General features: G+C 38.6%; 1 protein-coding gene across 1 annotated transcript in view; it reads right to left on the bottom strand.

The window, feature by feature from the left end:
- The window catches only part of ITGA2 (integrin subunit alpha 2), a 109,143-nt gene that overhangs the window by 28,463 nt on the left and 63,119 nt on the right, over nucleotides 1-17,561 (bottom strand). The window contains exons 8-16 of the mRNA XM_069556563.1: nucleotides 17,023-17,173; nucleotides 16,581-16,746; nucleotides 14,502-14,578; nucleotides 11,460-11,598; nucleotides 10,438-10,583; nucleotides 8,559-8,702; nucleotides 6,600-6,803; nucleotides 5,758-5,894; nucleotides 3,875-4,014 (exon numbers count right to left, since the gene is read on the bottom strand). Of these exons, the coding sequence (XP_069412664.1) occupies nucleotides 3,875-4,014; nucleotides 5,758-5,894; nucleotides 6,600-6,803; nucleotides 8,559-8,702; nucleotides 10,438-10,583; nucleotides 11,460-11,598; nucleotides 14,502-14,578; nucleotides 16,581-16,746; nucleotides 17,023-17,173 (1,304 nt within the window). The remainder of the gene's footprint in view (nucleotides 1-3,874; nucleotides 4,015-5,757; nucleotides 5,895-6,599; nucleotides 6,804-8,558; nucleotides 8,703-10,437; nucleotides 10,584-11,459; nucleotides 11,599-14,501; nucleotides 14,579-16,580; nucleotides 16,747-17,022; nucleotides 17,174-17,561) is intronic.

Consider the following 17,561-nt stretch of genomic DNA (forward strand, 5'->3'; position numbering starts at 1 on the left):
ACTGAACTGAATTACTTCCAAGAGTTTAAAGATTGACTATACTTCCAAAAGCATTCTACATGTAACCTTTCAAATATCTGCTAGAAGTGATGTATAATTTTTCTGGCTCTGAATACTTCATGAGGTTAACAAAGATAAAATACAAAAGAATCAAGAACTACAAATAAGCAGTGAAAATAACACAAAGGAAAAGTAATGGCAGGGAAGTGATGGTAGCTAGGACAAAGTTAGTACATGTGGTAAAGACAATATTTCATTTTTTCCAAAATGATACATAGTTACATAGGCAATATGATAATCCTTTTGATCTTATTAACTTCAAACTGGAGTGTACACCCAATGCAATAAATAACAGAAGTCATATGCTTTATAAATTGACTTTTCAAAGCCACAGAGGTGGGATTTCTGTCTTACACACTATTACTGCCAGGCTAGTAAGTGACAAATGATCATGACCATATGGACCTAAGGCATCAAGAAGAGGATTCAAAGGGAACGGTGCCCAATGGTGAGAGACCCTAGAGAATAGGTGGGAGGGAATACAATTCTCTGAAAGCAGAAAATGCCTTTCAAGTATGTGGTAACATAAGAGGTGAAGTACAATCAAAAACTAGGAGGAAGATGTTTGAGACAAACCCATGCTTCAGGGCCAGCAGAGGTTATTTCTGCCAACTAATAGATTTTCCAAATTAACTTTTTATATTTAATGTTTTATTCCTCCAGCTTCATTAAGATATCATCGACATATAACATTGTGTAAGTTTAAAGCATACAACATAGTGATTTTATACATTGCAAAATAATTGCCACAATAAGGTGAGTTAACATACCCATCACTTCACAAAGTTACAATTTTTTGTGTGTGGTGAGAACCTTTAAAATCTAGTCTTTTAGTAACTGTATACGCTACAGTATTATTAACAAAAATCATCATGCTGTACATTCCATCTAGCCATTTCATGTTTAGACAGTAATGGTTTCTGACTCAACTCTCACGGCTACTCAGATGGATGTGCTAAAAGGCAGGTGTGTGAAATGTGCTACTCAGAGCTGGGTAGTGTTTGAACACTTGAAAGGAAAAATGTCAGATGAATGTGAAAAATAGAAAATATGGAAGACATGCCAAGACGTGAATCTAACTTTGTGTTCCTAGCCTTCTTATTTCTTCTATAAATCGTGACAACTTGCCTCTATATTTTTACCCTTTAAGTTAATTTGTTCACCACCTAATAAAATAGCTATAGTCAACCCTAACAGAAATCAACCCTGAATATTCATTAAAAGGACTGATGCTGAGGTTGAAACTCCAATACTTTAGCTTCCTGAAGCAAGAGGTGAAGTCGCTCAGTCATGTCCGACTCTTTGCGACCCCATAGATTGTAGCCTACCAGGCTCCTCCATCCATGGGATTTTCCAGGCAAGAGTCCTGGAGTGGGTTGCCATTTCCTTCTCCAGAGGATCTTCCCAACCCAGGGATCGAACCCGGGTCTCCCACATTGTAGGCAGATGCTTTACCATCTGAGCCATCTGAAGCAAAGAGCTGACTTATTAGGGAAGACTTTAATGCTGGGAAAGATTGAAGTCAGGAAGAGAAGAGGACAACAGAGGGCGAGATGGTTGGATGGCATCATCGAGTCAATGGACATGAGTTTGAGTAGGTGAAGGACAGGGAAGCCTGGCGTGCTGCAGTCCATGGGGTCACAAACACTCAGACACGACTGAATGACTGAATAACAAGGAACTACAGGTTTCTGAAAATTAGAGCCAAAATCTGATGGAGAGGATATATATGCATAACGGAGTCACTTTGCTGTACAACAGTAAGTAACACAACATTGTAATTCAACTACACTTCAACTTAAAAAAATCTGATGGAAAGGACGTGGACCCATGAAACAGCAGCAAATGAAAGAAGGTAATATTGGATTAAGTGCTAAAAATCAATGGCTGCATTTTGAAGGAACTGAGATAATTGGAGCAGGAGAGATGGAGTGAGATGCAGTGGTTAGAAAGACTTAAGGGACATGTAGGACCTCAGCCAGGCTGCCAAAGACAACTGGACCAATCCAGAGAAAGACTGCCCACAGTCTTCCTTACTCTCCCCTGCCAATCGGTCATGTTTCAGACTTTCCCTCACTTCACTGGATTATTTGTTGTTATTGTTCAGTCACTAAGTCATGTCCAACTCTTTGCAACCTCATGGACTGCAGCACATCAGGTTTCTCTATCCTTCACTATCTCCCTGAGATTGCTCAAACTAATGTCCATTGAGTTGGCGATGTCATCCAACCATCTCACCTTCTGTCATCCCCTTCTCCTCCTGCCTTCAATCCTTCCCAGCATCAGGGTCTTTTCCAATCAGTCAGCTCTTTGCATCAGGTGGCCACAGTATTGGAGCTTCAGCATCAGTCCTTCCAATGAGTATTCAGGATTGATTTCCTTTAGGATTCACTGGTTTTATCTCCTTGCTGTCCAAGGGACTCTCATAAGTCTTCTTTAGCACCACAGTTCAAAAGCATCAATTCTTTGGTGTTCAGCCTTCATTATGTTCCAACTCTCACATCCATTCATAACTATTGGAAAAACCATAGCTTTGACTATATGGATCTTTGTTGGCAAAGTGACATGTCTGCTTTTTAATATGCTGTCTAGGTTGGTCATAGCTTTTCTTCCAAGGAGCAGGCATCTTTTAATTTCATGACTGTAGTCACCATCTGCAGTGACTTTGGAACCCAAGAAAATAAAATATGCCACTGTTTCCACTTTTTCCCCTTCTATTTGCCATGAAGTGATGGGACAAGATGCCATGATCTTCATTGTTTAATGTTGAGTTTCAAGCCAGCTTTTTCACTCTCCTCTTTCACCTTCATCAAGAGGCTCTTTAGGTTCCTCTTTGTTTTTGGCTATTAAAGTGGTATTATCTGCACATCTGAGGTTGTTGATATTTCTCCTGGCAATCTTGATTCCAGCTTGTGATTCATCCAGCTTGGCCTTTCACATGATGTACTCTACATAGAAGTTAAATACGCAGGGTGACAATATACAGCCTTGACATACTCCTTTCCCAATTTTGAACCAGTGAGTTGTTCCATGTAAGGTTCTAACTGTTGCTTCTTGACCTGCATACAGGTTTTGCAGGAGGCAAGTAAGGTGGTCTGGTATTTCTATCTCTTTAAGAATTTTCCACAGTTTGTTGTGATCCACAGAGTGAAAGGCTTCAGTGTAGTCAATGATACAGAAGTAGATGCTTTTCTGGAATTCCCTTGCTTTCTCTATGATGCAATGGATGTTGGCAATTTGACCTCTAGTTCCTCTGCCTTTTCTAAATCCTGCTAATACATCTGAAAGTTCTCGGTTCATATAATGGATTATTTAGAAAATATAAAACACTGGGCACAAATTATACATTGTTCTATACTTTCTCTCTCATTATTTCATGCTTCTTAAATTTTCAAGAAAAGAAATATTTGATCCTCATACTGAACACACTCTACCTATATTATGGCATAGCCAACTCACAGTGGACTCATCTAATACGGACCCAGGTTCAGTGTAATTTGCATGTGCTCATGGTTTTCCATTAGGAAGGTATGGGTAGGAGAAAGTTAAAGAATAGACTGGAAGAGGCTATAATTATGTCACTGACTTCATGACTTTCTGCAGCAGAATGTGACCTTCTAAGGATGACAGAGGAAGGTCTAAAACACCTTCCGTACCTAATTAACCATTCTCAGGCACCTCAAATATGTGGCAATTCAAGTGTCTGCAGGACCCTTATTTCTTTTGGTTTCCATACCCCAAGCATAGTTTACATCAGAAGTGAAACTCTATAAGCAAACCTATCTCTTGTGCAGATTATTTCAGGTTTACTCACCCACTTGATTGTTTTGATTAGTAGGTCTAAACTTAGCACTGAAGCAGAGTTTAAGTTTTATCTCAGCATTTTTGTTGAGCAAAGTGATTTTTTTTGGTGTGAATGAAGCATCTACAGATACATCAGCAATGCTCTGTGACCTGAAAGACCAATGTTTAAAAAAAATTATTCTCAGGGAGCTACCCAGAAAAACTAGTCTTAGCACCTTGTAGGAATGTGACCACAAAACAGCATTAACCTAGCTTAACAGACAGACAGACAGTGAAGTTGCTCAGTCATGTCCGACTCTGCGACCCCGTGGATTGTAGCCTGCCAGGCTCCTCTGTCCATGGGATTCTCCAGGTAAGAATACTGGAGTGGGTTGCCATTTCCTTCTCCAGGGGATCTTCCCAACCCAGGGATCGAACCCAGGTTTCCCGAATTGCAGGCAGATGCTTTATAACCTAGCTTAACTGGTCCCCTCAAAAAATGGATTTGACTCCTTGTGTCTTGACTTTTTAGATGAATCAAACCCACCTTCAAAGAAAAAAGTCTGGCCATCATGGGCTATCTTAAAAGGGAACGTCACAGTATAGGAAGTATATGGCCTGCCATGCCTGAGGTCTACCAAGGTGGCTACAGGGTGAAGTTCACTGAAAGGTATGACTTCTTACAAAATTGTTCCAAAGCAGCCACATAATTATGTCATCACATCTTGTATTTTTCTAATGTTACTCTAAACTGATTTTATCCAGTAAATATATTTTCTTTTTTTCAAAGCCTTAAATATTACATTTGAGTTTTATTTTTTCCACATGAAGATTTCATTAAAATGATGCACTAAGGCAGTGATCCCCAAATTTTGGCAGCAGGAACTGGTTTCGTGGAAAGCAATTTTTTCACAGACTGCAGAGGGGAGGGAGATGACACCAGTAATGGAGCGGCAGATGAAGCCTCATCTGCTCACCTCCTGCTACGTGGCCTGGTTTCTAACATGGGCTGGTGGTTGGGGACCTCTGCACTAAGGAACTTCTCTGGTGGTCCAGTGGTTAAGGCTTCGTGCTTCCACTTCAAGGGGCACAGGTTCAATCCCTGGTGGAGAAACTAACAACCTGCCTGTCAGGCACTGAAAGAAAAATGATGCACGGAAAACAATGCATTTCATCCTTTAAAAGCACAGGTGAGATACTGTAAATAGTTTCATTGAACTCAGTGTGATTTACTCAATGCCTCATTTCTTTCTGTTCTTCACATACTTGGACATTTAAAACATATTTTTCAACAGACATGAATGGATAACTGAACTATATTTTCTTAGAGACTCCCAATAGAATTCTCAGTTTCTTTCTGGTTCCATTCCTTCACCAGCCCAATATATTTATTTTTTGCCCTTGCTCCTTGGCTCTTGAATCCCTTATTGTTGCCCCCTGCTCTTCAACTCCTCCTGAGGTCAATGAGAGGTCAACTAAACCTAAATAATGGCTTCTTGTTTATGACTAATAATTGTAAAAGATACCTTTTAACCACAAGAGAAGTTGTACTTCACTTGTGTGGCCTTGATAGTCAGTATTTTTAGAGCATTCCCATGAGAATTCTTTTCTACAAGTTGAGGTAATTAAAAAATAATCAGAAATATCCTTAATACCATTTCAAGAGCTTTATCTTTTCAATACACTTTTCCTCCTCATTTTATAGAGAAGAGAAACTTGGTTCTAATGTTAAGCAAGCATTTTTTTCCCCACCAGGAAAAACATATTCCTTCCTCTATGCAAACTATGACATACAAATGTCTGAGAGTGTTATATAATGCTTGTGACATTTTCACAATACTAGCAAAGCAATCTGCTCTCCTTAGCAGGCCGTGTGTTTGTTAACTGGTTTGTGTCTGGCTCTCAATGACTCACCAGAGCTGAACGACCTGTCCAAAGGCCCCCACGGACACATCGGTGATGGAATCCCCATTTAAATCTCCATAGCCATCCAGGGATCTCCCAAAGTACTGGAGGTGGCTAGTAAAGGCTCTGTCGGACCCCAGGATTTTCTAAAAGCAAGTTTGAGATGAAATTATAGCTTGTGACAACTGAAATGGAAAAAAGGTAGCATCTACATTGCCCTGGTATATTCTTTCTATGGCCATTTCTCAGATTGTTTTATTCTCCACAGAACTCCATTGATTTTTCATAGCTCATATGATCTGATTATTATTCTTGCAGCCACATTTTCATCAAAGAAAACGGCATGAATCTCTCACATAAAATAACAAGCCAGCACAAAGCAGTGAGACATCAGTGAACCAGAGAAGGAGCAGATGCAGGTTTGGGTCCTGACTCCTCTCCTAGCTCATTTCATTCAGATTTTTACTCAAAAGCTGCTTCTGAGTGAGGCTTCCTTGGTCACTCACTCAAATATTTGATACCTCCTAGCCCTGAAAATTTATTCCCTAGTTTTTTTTTAAGTTCCTTATCATTTCCTACTTTCTGGAATATTTTTCTTATCTTCTTTCCCTCTGTCTCCTCCACAAGAATGAAAGATCCATACAAAGCACAAAGGTGACCGTCCTGTTCTTTACAGTATTCCCAGAGCCTAGACAGAGCTTGACACACAGTAGAGGTTCACTGAATATCTGATGAATAAGTGAATTAGGTTATAAAGTAAGAGGGATGGATTGGAGGACCCACATGATGCTCTCTAGCTCTAACACAATGATACTCCCATGTAAACATATCACCATAAAACTATGGATTACCTGAGAATACCTCAAGCGAATCATGCCCTCGTGACCATTGTAGATGTACACAGCTCCAGAGTTCTGATTTTCCAAAGGTGAACCAACAATCACGTCATTAAAGCCATCCATATTGATGTCTGAAAGAGCTGCAATTGCTGAACCAAATCGAGCATTTTCAAGACCCTTGGGGCCTTCCAGAAATTGGTGCCAATTCAAAATGCCCTTGCAAAGAGGGAAAAAGGGGACAATTAAAGCCAACCTTATATTAACAAATATATACTACTATATATTTATAGTAGTATAAATATAGATATAAAATAGATAACCAAGGACCTACTGTATGGCACAAGGAATTATATTCAATAGATTTTAGTTACTTAAAAAGGAAAAGAATCCAAAAAAAAATCTATCTATCCATCTACCTACCTACCTATGTACAAATGAATCACTGTGCTATACTGAAAGTAAGGTCATAGGCTATCTGCTCATAAACCAAGGTGAAAAGAAGCAATTCTTTTCTGTAGGCTGCCTGTACAACCTACATAAGCGTGTCCATTTCTTTGTCTTTTTTCGTCTTAATATTAGGATCTTCACTCATCTGTTTCCAAAATTTTTTGATTTAAAAAATTTCTGGTAAAAGTCTACTAATCTCTTCAATAAAATTAAGGTAGAAACAAATAAAACACAATATCTTAATACAGTCCTTTACTTAAAAGCTATTGAACAACAGTGGCATAATTATAATGGTATAGGAAGTGAAAGATGAGATTGTTAATATTCCATTATATAAAACACTGAATATTTCTGCCAAAGAAAAGACATTTTCCTGTAAAAGATACAATTGTGGGCTTTTTCTTTTTTTTTTGCAGATTTTGAAGTCAAGAATGGAAACATTTCATGACCTCATAAGAAAGCAATGCTCTTCAACCATGAAACTGAGTCTGTTTTTATTCTTTCTCCTCTATAATAATCTTATGAAAATTAATTTATTACTGACTGAGTTTGGTAAAATATTGAAAGATCATTTCACCTTTAGCAATTAATAATATTCAGAATATCTGACTAGCAAGAAACATTTAAGAAGTTGGGGATTTGTTACATTTTCAAACTAGTAGATATGCTCTTCCCTTATTAAATACTTAATTACACTTTATATGCTTTAAAATTGTTTTAATTGCTTCTGTTTAAGGGCTGTTATATCAATTTAAATAAAGTAAGACAAAATATCGCAACAGTTAAATATAACATTTACTACATGAATATCAGCTTCTCTCTTTCCATCCTTTCCTTATCTAGCCATCTAATTTTCTATGTCAATCTGTGCCTTTAATTTTGGTTTTCTTTTCAGGTTTCACTAAGTTCACTATAATTATGTGCATGGATTTAGTTCAGTCTATAAGTTGGTAAAACTAGGCTTTTCCATGTTAGAGTATGCTCAGTTCTATGTGTAAGAACTGGAATTTCCAAGATTTGGATATATATCTAAATGTCAAGCAATGGAATTTCCTGACAAACTAATGTAGAAAGTATACAGGAATATATGGCTGTTTCTAAAGTGCCCGGTACAATTTGTCCTTACTGTTGTAAAATGTCAACAAAGTAGCTTTGCTCTGTTATTGTTATCTTTATAGCAAAGAAGAATAATTGAATGAGACAGTTGGGAAACACACAGATGTATATGCATGTGTGTGTATGTATTTCAAAAAACAACATGCATTTATAATGACTTTATTTGTAAAGAAAATATATATTCAAAGACCTCTTGTGGAAGATGGCAGGACACTATACATTAAGTTCTAGGTTATGGTTTTCAATGTGATTTTTGAAACTATAACAATGGTGACATCCTCAAAATGAAATATAAACCATACTTTTATTTCATAATAAAGACTTTATTCTGTAAAAATGCAAATTCACTTTTATCTATCAATACTAAAGCAAATGAAATGAAATCAGTTTAATAATTTTTTTTTTTACCTTTGTGATAGTGAACAGGTAGACTCTTCCTTCCTCTTTCTTTAGGTCATTCATGTACATTGGCGCACCTACCAAGAGCACATCTGTGATGGTGTCCTTATTCACATCGACTGCACACAGCACACTACCGAAATAGGAGCCAATCTGCAGGAATAAAGCATATCCACACTAGGATTCTACTCCTAGTATTACATTAAACCTTATTTACTCATTCAACCAACAAAAATTGAGCATCTGTTGCCTGTAAGGTGCTAGGAACATAAAGATAGATAACATCGCCCCTTCTCTCCCTTTGTGTCACAATCTAACACTTGCTTCTTAGCACTTAGGGTGCACAAAAATCACCAAAAAAGCACCTGTAAAATACAGATTCCCAAGAGCCATTTCCAGAGATTCTGATGCAATATCTATAGGGCAATCAAGAAAACAGTATTTTAAGTAAGCACTCCAGGTATTTCTGATGCTGGTGGGAAAAAGACTACACTTAAGGAACACTTAGAAGCTTTACGAGGTATTGTAGACAAAGGCAGGCAGGGAAGAGGGAGGCTAAACAAATAACAGGGCTTCTGTGATAAAACATAATAGATTTGGGAGAATGGCATTAAAACATGTATAATATCATATATGAAACGAGTTGCCAGTCCAGGTTCAATGCATGATACTGGATGCTTGGGGCTGGTGCACTGGGACAACCCAGAGGGATACGGGGAGGGAGGAGGGAGGGGGGTTCAGGATGGGGAACATGTGTATACCTGTGGCAGATTCATGTTGATATATGGCAAAACCAATACAATACTGTAAAGTAATTAACCTTCAATTAAAATAAATAAATTTATATTAAAAGAACATAATAGAAAGTGAAAGTGTTAGTCACTCAGTTGTGTCCAACCCCACAGACTGTAGCCCATCAGACTTGTCTGTCCATGGGATTCTCCAGGCAAGAATACTGGAGTGGGTTGCCATTCCCTTCTCCAGGGGATTTTCCTGACCCAAGGATTGAACCCAGGTCTCCTGCATTGCAGGAAGATTCTTTACTGTCTGAGCCACCAGGGAAGACCATAAACTTTAAAATACTAAAGAGGAGGAAAATGTGTGACCACAGTGGATTTGTGGTCAAGGAAGTCAAAGACTCAGATCTTCCTCCTCCCGGAAAATCCATAGAGACAGTGAATCAGTTTTAATCCCAGAGAAGGGAAATCCATTGTTTTGTCAGTTTCTCTGATTTAAGGAAGAAATTTTTCTGTTGGTCATTGGAGTACAGTGATGTTCATTTCAAATATTTGCTAAGCTCAGGAGTCAAAACTACTTAGCAAGAAATAGGACTCTATAGGCTGGCTTTTGTTCTTGTGGACCTTGACTGGGAGGCATCACTGGTCCTCACTACCAAATTGCCACATATCAGAAGAAAGTGACAGAGAAAAGTGCTGCTTTACTTTTAGAAATGTCAAACTTTTTGACATTTAGAAATGTCAGAGCCACAGGACACCTGTACAGGCCCAGATGTTGTAGCTCAGTCTAATGCTCTATTGCTCCCTTTGTCTACTTGTTTCTTCTCCAGATCCTTGGTTCCTTGTTGGAACTTGCCTACAAAGAAGTAGTTAGGTGTCTGTCATCACTGAGCTTTAACGACAACTCAACCCCATGAAAGCTATGTAGCCTTAGAAAGGTAGTTAAACTCTCAGCAGCTAGTCAAAAGGGGATGGTAGATCTCAGTATTGTTGTGAATATTTAAGGAATATTCAAGTAAAGACAAATCACAGAGGCAGCTACAGGGTGGGCACTCAATAAATGTTAGTTTCCATTTCTACTAACTCCTCCCTTCCCACAAGCCCCGATTGTCCATGAAATTAATTTCACCTGCTTAAACAATGGAATTTACCTGGTCACCTCTGTGAGACTGTATAACTGTGACATTGCCATTCTCATTAACACTGTATAGCACGATCTGGCCAGTATAATTTGCTCGAGGAGCACCAGCAACAAAGTGGACACTGTTCCCAGTAGAAATTGAAGCCACAGAGTAACCTAGGAGAGAAAGGGTTACAGGGTAGGTACTGTTGAATATCTTGGCCAGATAAGCCTGTGAAGCTAGCAGAGATGATCAGAGGGCCCTTTTGTGAGTGTGACGCATAGCTGCTCGCGCTCCTGAGTATAACACGAAGGTCACATTCTCCTGCTTTTTCTAAGATGAACTGCTTGTGCCATTTGGCCGGAAACTCTGCCCTGTGGAGGTGGAACATGTCCCCATAAAGCTGACCCTAGATTCTGCATTGTCCTCACCAGCTCCTTGTGAACTCAAATATGAACAAATATTTGAGAATGAATAACTAAATGAATTTAAAAGGTGGAAATTTGCACAGTGGGAAGAACATAGGCTTTGGAGTCAGTCTCCAGTTCAAAGTTTGGACTTGCCACTTGTTAAGTTTTTTTATCTTTGAGCAAGTAATTAAGCTCTTTGGAAAGGTAAAATGAGGATAGTAGTACTCCCTTCGAAGGATAGTTGGAAGTATTTAAACATTATGTAGATAGAATAGCCAACTCAGGGACTGTCCCATAGGAGGTGCTCAAAATTGGTGACTATCATTACACGAACAGAAACACTGGAGACTCCAAATTGATGTTAAGACTACCACTTACAGTACTGACTTTTAGGTCCTATTTCTATTTTGGAGAAACACAGTCATGTCCCAGGAATAACAACTGCTGGAACAACCAGAAGAGATTAATGAGTCAAACATGCAGTGTTTCATTAAGTAGTTATGGGCTAAGGCCTGACTGGCAAAGAGCTGAAATATGTGTAATTAGATGACAGCTCAACTGTTTTGCTGAACTGATCTTGAAATCCAACTAGCTTAAAGGAAGCAACTTAAATGTGCTAAGCCAAGTGCTGGTAGGTCTTACCTAAATATGAACTGTGATTTCTGTCTTGCAGAATTTGTTCAAACGCTTGTTTAGAAAAGATCAGATGTCCATGAGGTGTCTTCTGGACCACAGTCCCACTCCAGTCATAAGCTCCTACTGCACCCAGCGTCAGAATATTCTACAATAATTGAAAAGTGAGAAGCCTTAAAACAAATCACCTGTAAGGCATAAGAGTGTCGGGTGGGCAAAACATCAAAACAAATGGTCTAAATTTAAAGAAAAAAAAACTAAGCGAGATGAAGCAAAATATACGTGAATTGCTTAGAAAAGAGAGACAACAGGTCAAAATGGAATCGCCTGTGCCAAGTCTACATCATCAAACCCAGACCATACCTAACCTAACTGCAACTTCAATCTCTCCCAGGAAGGTCGTCTTAAATGGTCACTTTGGAATTCCCTGGTCAGCACTAGTGAGGTAATCATGAGAGACCCCTTCTGTCCCCTATGTGAAGGTGACTGTGCTTGAAACAGTCTGACCATTTCCCCTTCTGCCCATAAAAGCCTTCCGTTTTCTACAGCTCCTTAGAGCACCTTTCTGTTTGCTTAATGAAATGCTGCCCAATTCATGAATCATTGCGGTGGTTTAGTGGCTGAGTCATGTATGTCTCTTATAGCCCCATGGACTGTGGCCTGCCAGGCTCCTTTGTCCATGGGATTCTCCAGGCAAGAATACTGGAGTGGGTTGCCATTTCCTTCTCCAGGGGATCTTCCCCACCCAGGGATCAAACCTAGGTCTCCAACATTGCAAGCAGATTCTTTACCAATTGAGTTACAAGAGAATCCCATGAATCATTGAATAAAGCCAATCAGATTCACTCAGCTGAATTTTGGTTTTTTAACAGATTGTATGTTGATATATCTCCAAATTGTTTTGATACATTTTGTGCTGGAAAAGAAGCCTTCCCATGGGCTGTATTACTTTGGGCTTTGTTTAGTACAACACATTTTAAAGATAAATCTGTACCACAGTACAGGAGGGGCACATAGCCATCTTCCAATTTCCATGCAAAGGTGCACATCTGCAAATGCTGAACAGTTGTAAGCCTTTAGAAAGGAGTCAGAGGGGAGCCTCTGGCCTAACGTGTTCCTAGGAAGAGCTCGGGCTATGAGACATGCTCAAGAAACAGGAAGTGCTGCTGCCAGAGGAAGAGAGGTGGGCACTGTTCCCCTAGACCCATGTGGTAGCCCTCTTCTGACCTATCTTCAACTTCCTTCCTCTTTCTTCTTTTAAACATTTTACTTTATTTATTTTTTGGCTGTGCTGGGTCTTCACTGCAGTGTGTGGTCCTCGCTAATTGTGGTACACAAGCTTAGCTGCCCTGTGGCATGTGTGGTCTTAGTTCCTCAACCAGGGATTGAACCCACATCCCTTGCATCGGAGGGTGAATTCTTAACCACTGGACCACCAGTGAAGTCCCTTTCCTCTTTTTTCTTAACTCCTTCTCAAACCTTCCTCTCTCTCCTATCCCATCTATTTGAGAACGGCACAGCTACAGAAAGCAACTGAAGATATGATATTTCATCTACGGGAAGAAAAACAGCCATTGGTCAGCACCAGTGGGGAGGCCCAAAGAGGACAGGCTACTCAGGATTGGCTCAAAACCCAATCTGCATATTCAAAGCTATAAGCCATCGCAGGAAGCAGATGGTCAGGATGGGACTTATTTTTTAATTTTTTTAAAAATTAATTAATCAACCAATTAACCAATTAGTTAATTATTTTGGCTGTGTTAGGTCTAGCTGTGGCTAGATCTTTCGCTGCTGCACACAGACTCCCTAGCTGTGGTGCTCGGGCTCTCTAGCTGTGATGGGTGAGCTTAGTTGCTCCAGGGCAAGTGAGATCTTAGTTCCCTGATCAGGGACTAAACTCATGTCCTCTGGACCACCAGGGAAGTCCTTATTTACAAGCTTTTGATCTTAGAAAATATCAGAGATACAATCTTGGAGTTTTGCTCTTATTGTTTAAAATTTATTTTCTTGAAGTATAGTTGATTTACAACAGCATATTAATTTCTGCTGTTCAGCAAAGTGATCTCATTATATAGACATTATTTTCCATATTCTTCTCCATTATCATTTTCAAGGTATGATTTTGGGATGAAAAATACAAAGCCATTAAAAAAATAGGGAAATAATGTGTCCCATTCTGAAGATAAGAGACCATGAAACTATGTGAATGATTGTCATAAATCCTGGACTCTGAAATCTGGGTGCAGGAAGGAGCTTCAGGGTCTATACAAAATTTCAGGAAATTGTATGAAAAATTGTTTGTGTGGGTTCACTGACATTTTTTCTGAAGGAAAGACCTATAACTTGTAGGAGCATCTCTTAATAATTGATGATCCAGAGAATGTTAGTACCTTTTATTCTACAAAAAAACCCTGATCCTCGGCCTTTATTCAGCCAGTCAAATCCTGTTTCCTGAGCATTTCCCAGGGTCACCTGTCTCTTTGCCTCTTTTGCTACCGTTGCACTCATATCCTGAGTAGGATCAGAATCAGAGACCTGTGAGATGGATGTCTCTGAGCAAGAATGGACTTCCCTGAGCTAAGATGTCCCATCGCACTCTTTCCCTAACTCCTTACTTTTTCAACTGTTTTTCTGTCTCTGCTGTTAAAAAAAGAGATATTCAAATAACTCAGAATTCAACCATGACAGTGAGGATACGAGTTTGTGTTTTAAACAAACTTTTCCAGCAGTTGATTGATATAAAGAAAATTCCTGCAGTAATAATACCTTGAGTTAATATACTGCCTGTCCCCTGGAGCACTCAAAGGCTTTCTTGTATATTATCATTTTTTTCCATTTAAAAAATCCCTGTAAAATAGGGGAGGGAAGGCATTATTAACCTCTGTTTTTTAGAATGATAAACCAGCAGCACAAAGAAACTAAACGACCGTGACTAGGAGTGAGAACTGCTGATCACTAGATGGCTGTTTTTCCTATTTCAGGACAAGGCTACTGGGTCCAGAAGTGTCAAGGCAAATGACAATATGACTGGAAGTTATCTGATATACACACATTTTGAGGAGAGTATTCCGCGCTGAATCCCACTTGTGACATTTCCATTTGGAAGTTGTCTCCTCCTTGAACTGTACCTGGGAAATAGCAGTTTCAAAAATTATATCACTGTTACCGATTTTAAATCAAATCTTCAAACACATGTGCCTACACACACGCACACACACACACACACGCACATGGTTCTGATGTCCACTCAAAAATACAGAGCTGGGAGGGAGGAACCTCTAGGGAAGTGTTCTAACAGATGCAGAAATCCACAATGCTTCCCAGGTAGTCTGAAGTTGGCATTAATCTTGATTGTGCATTAATGTATGTATTGGTATACTATGAAATTCCTGATATCAAGAAACACTCAACATAGGGGATGAGGTAAGATGAAAACTGACATTATCTTTTCTTTTTAAAAATGATTGTTACTTGCTAAAGACCTAACTGAATTTTTAGCTTTTAAATATTGGTACTAATAAATGCACATATATCTCAGCTATAGTTGGAGGAGCCAGGCAATTGATCTGTGGTGAAGACTGTGTTGAGAGATATTTGGATTTGGCTTCAGGAACCAGGATTCAAGATTGAGTAGGAATTTTGCCAATTTGGAAGTCTGGTCCAAGTTCTACATATGTGCTTACCTCTGACGCTAGCACCATAAGACTCATTTAGAACTCTTTTTCCATATAGAGCAGCCAAAGTGGTTACATTTCACTAATCTTCACAAAAAGAAAAGTTTGTGCACTGTCACATTAATGTAGGGAAGAATAAAAATGTTTGGATAGATGCTTCCAATGGATAACCAGGAGAAAAAGATTTGACTATAGGGATTAATACTTAATCTATCAGGAGATAAAGATTTGACTATAAGGATTAATACTTAATCTATGCAATCCCTTTGATCAGAGCAAGTGCTCAATAAAATATTCACTTCATTGCTGAGAGTTATTTGGGTTAACCATCCGGAACTAGGATTTGGGTCACGTGGGACTTTTTACCAACTGGGAATTGTTTTCCAGTCCTCCTTACAATGAGGTCTTAAACATATGATATTTCTACAGTGACTAGACCTCCCAAGCCACAGAAGTAAATTATTATATAGCTGGTAAATGTTTCCTCAAAATCTGAACTATTAAAAATCTTCACTGTATTTTTGTAACCTAGAAGTATACATATTTACTGTAAACAAATTTTAAGAATTTCAATGTAAATTATGGAAGCAGTATAAAAGGGTAAAACTATTTATGATTATAATAGACGGTACTACATTGCTGCTCCCAAAGGTTATACAATTTATAATCTTATCAATAGTGTATGAGCTTCCGTACTTCCCCATAATCTCCTCAAGATTAAACATTACTAATCTTTGTTGTCTTTTAGGCACAAAGAAACATTGATTTAATTTAAATTTTAAAATAATTACTAAAATTGGGAATATTTTCTTTTGTTTACTGACCATCTTCTATAAGCTATGTAGTCATCATTCTTTATTTTTCTTATTGATGCTACTTATGAGTTCTCTTTGTATAAGGTATATGTGACGTGAAAGTTGCTCAGTTGTGTTTGACTCTTTGTGACCTCATGGACTATACAGTCCATGGAATTCTCCAGGCCCAAATACTGGAGTAGCTTTTCCCTTCTCCAAGGGATTGAACCCAGGTCTCTCATATTGCAGGCAGACCCTTTACCAGCTGAGCCACAAGGGAAGCCAATTAATTAAAAGAGTGTTTGGTAATAAAGAATTTTTAAAGGTTTTTAAGAACATGTTACTTTATTTTTTATTTTTAAAATTTTTATTGGCGTATAGTTGATTAGAATGTCATGTTAGTTTCTGCTGTACAGCAAAGTGATTTAATCATACATATATGTACTCTTGTAGATTCTTTTCCCATATAGGCCATTACAGAGTATTGAGTAGAGTTCCCTGTGCTCTACAGTAGGTCTTTATTGTCTATTTTATAGACAGTAGTGTGTATATGTTAGTCCCAATCCCCAATTTATCCCTTCTGTTCCCCTTATATGCTGGGAAGTTTGTATCCTTGAAAAAAGGTTTTGAAAGAAAATTCTGAGGAGGAGGAGCTCTTTTACCTTCAATGCTGAAAATCTGTTCCCCTATTGTCCCAGCCTTTTCTAGTAGATCTGCTTCATCAGAGACATTGAAAAAGTGTCTTTCTGTTGGAATACTGGCAATAGCTTTAATTTCTTTTATTAAATTTTTAGTATCCAGGGCGTTTCTGTTTAAGTACCCAAGAACCTTGAAAACAGAGGAAGAGAGGAGAGGGCCATCAGTGCTGTACTTTTTAGTATCTTCTAGACTTTTTTTTTTTTTTAACACAATAGGCCTTTTGGAGAAGTAAAATAAGCAACACTTCCATAACCTTTTGGTTATCATAACCGAAAATCAGCAAGATGCTCAGATAGAGTAAAAATATTCTTTAATATGAAGCTATGAACAGGCAATAAGAAAGGATAGTCTTAAAGGAATATTTCCCTATGAACTGAAAAACCAGTAAAAAGAAAAGCCACTTACTGCTATGCCAAACCTCAGTATATTGTCTTTGTTACATTGATCAATCACAGCTTTCAACTTTGAACCATCATGGGATTCACCATCCGTTACAACCACCATAACTTTGGTAGCACCTGGTCGTCCACCAGCAGCCATTGAGTAAGCGGTATCTCTGTGGCAGATAAAATAAAAACTTGATGGATAAAGTTAACACATGGACCTCTGGTTAGAAAAGTAACTATGAAACTGACTTCTTTGAATATAACCTATTGCGACTTAGAATTGCTCTATTAGTTTTGGTGACATTTTAACTATATTATATTTGTAGTTTGTAGAGACACACGCTGCTGCTGCTACTGCTGCTAAGCTGCATCAGTCGTGTCCGACTCTGTGCAACCCCATAGACAGCAGCCTGAAAGGCTCCGCCATCCCTGGGATTCTCCAGGCAAGAACATTGGAGTGGGTTGCCATTTCCTTAGAATGTAAATCTCACTTGGCATTAAATATAGCTCCCATGGTTTTCATAGTGTGTGGGTATATGTATTCACATCAGGAATCCT

The sequence above is a fragment of the Ovis canadensis genome, chromosome 16, assembly GCF_042477335.2.
Source record: "Ovis canadensis isolate MfBH-ARS-UI-01 breed Bighorn chromosome 16, ARS-UI_OviCan_v2, whole genome shotgun sequence".
In the NCBI taxonomy this organism is placed as follows: Eukaryota; Metazoa; Chordata; class Mammalia; order Artiodactyla; family Bovidae; genus Ovis; species Ovis canadensis.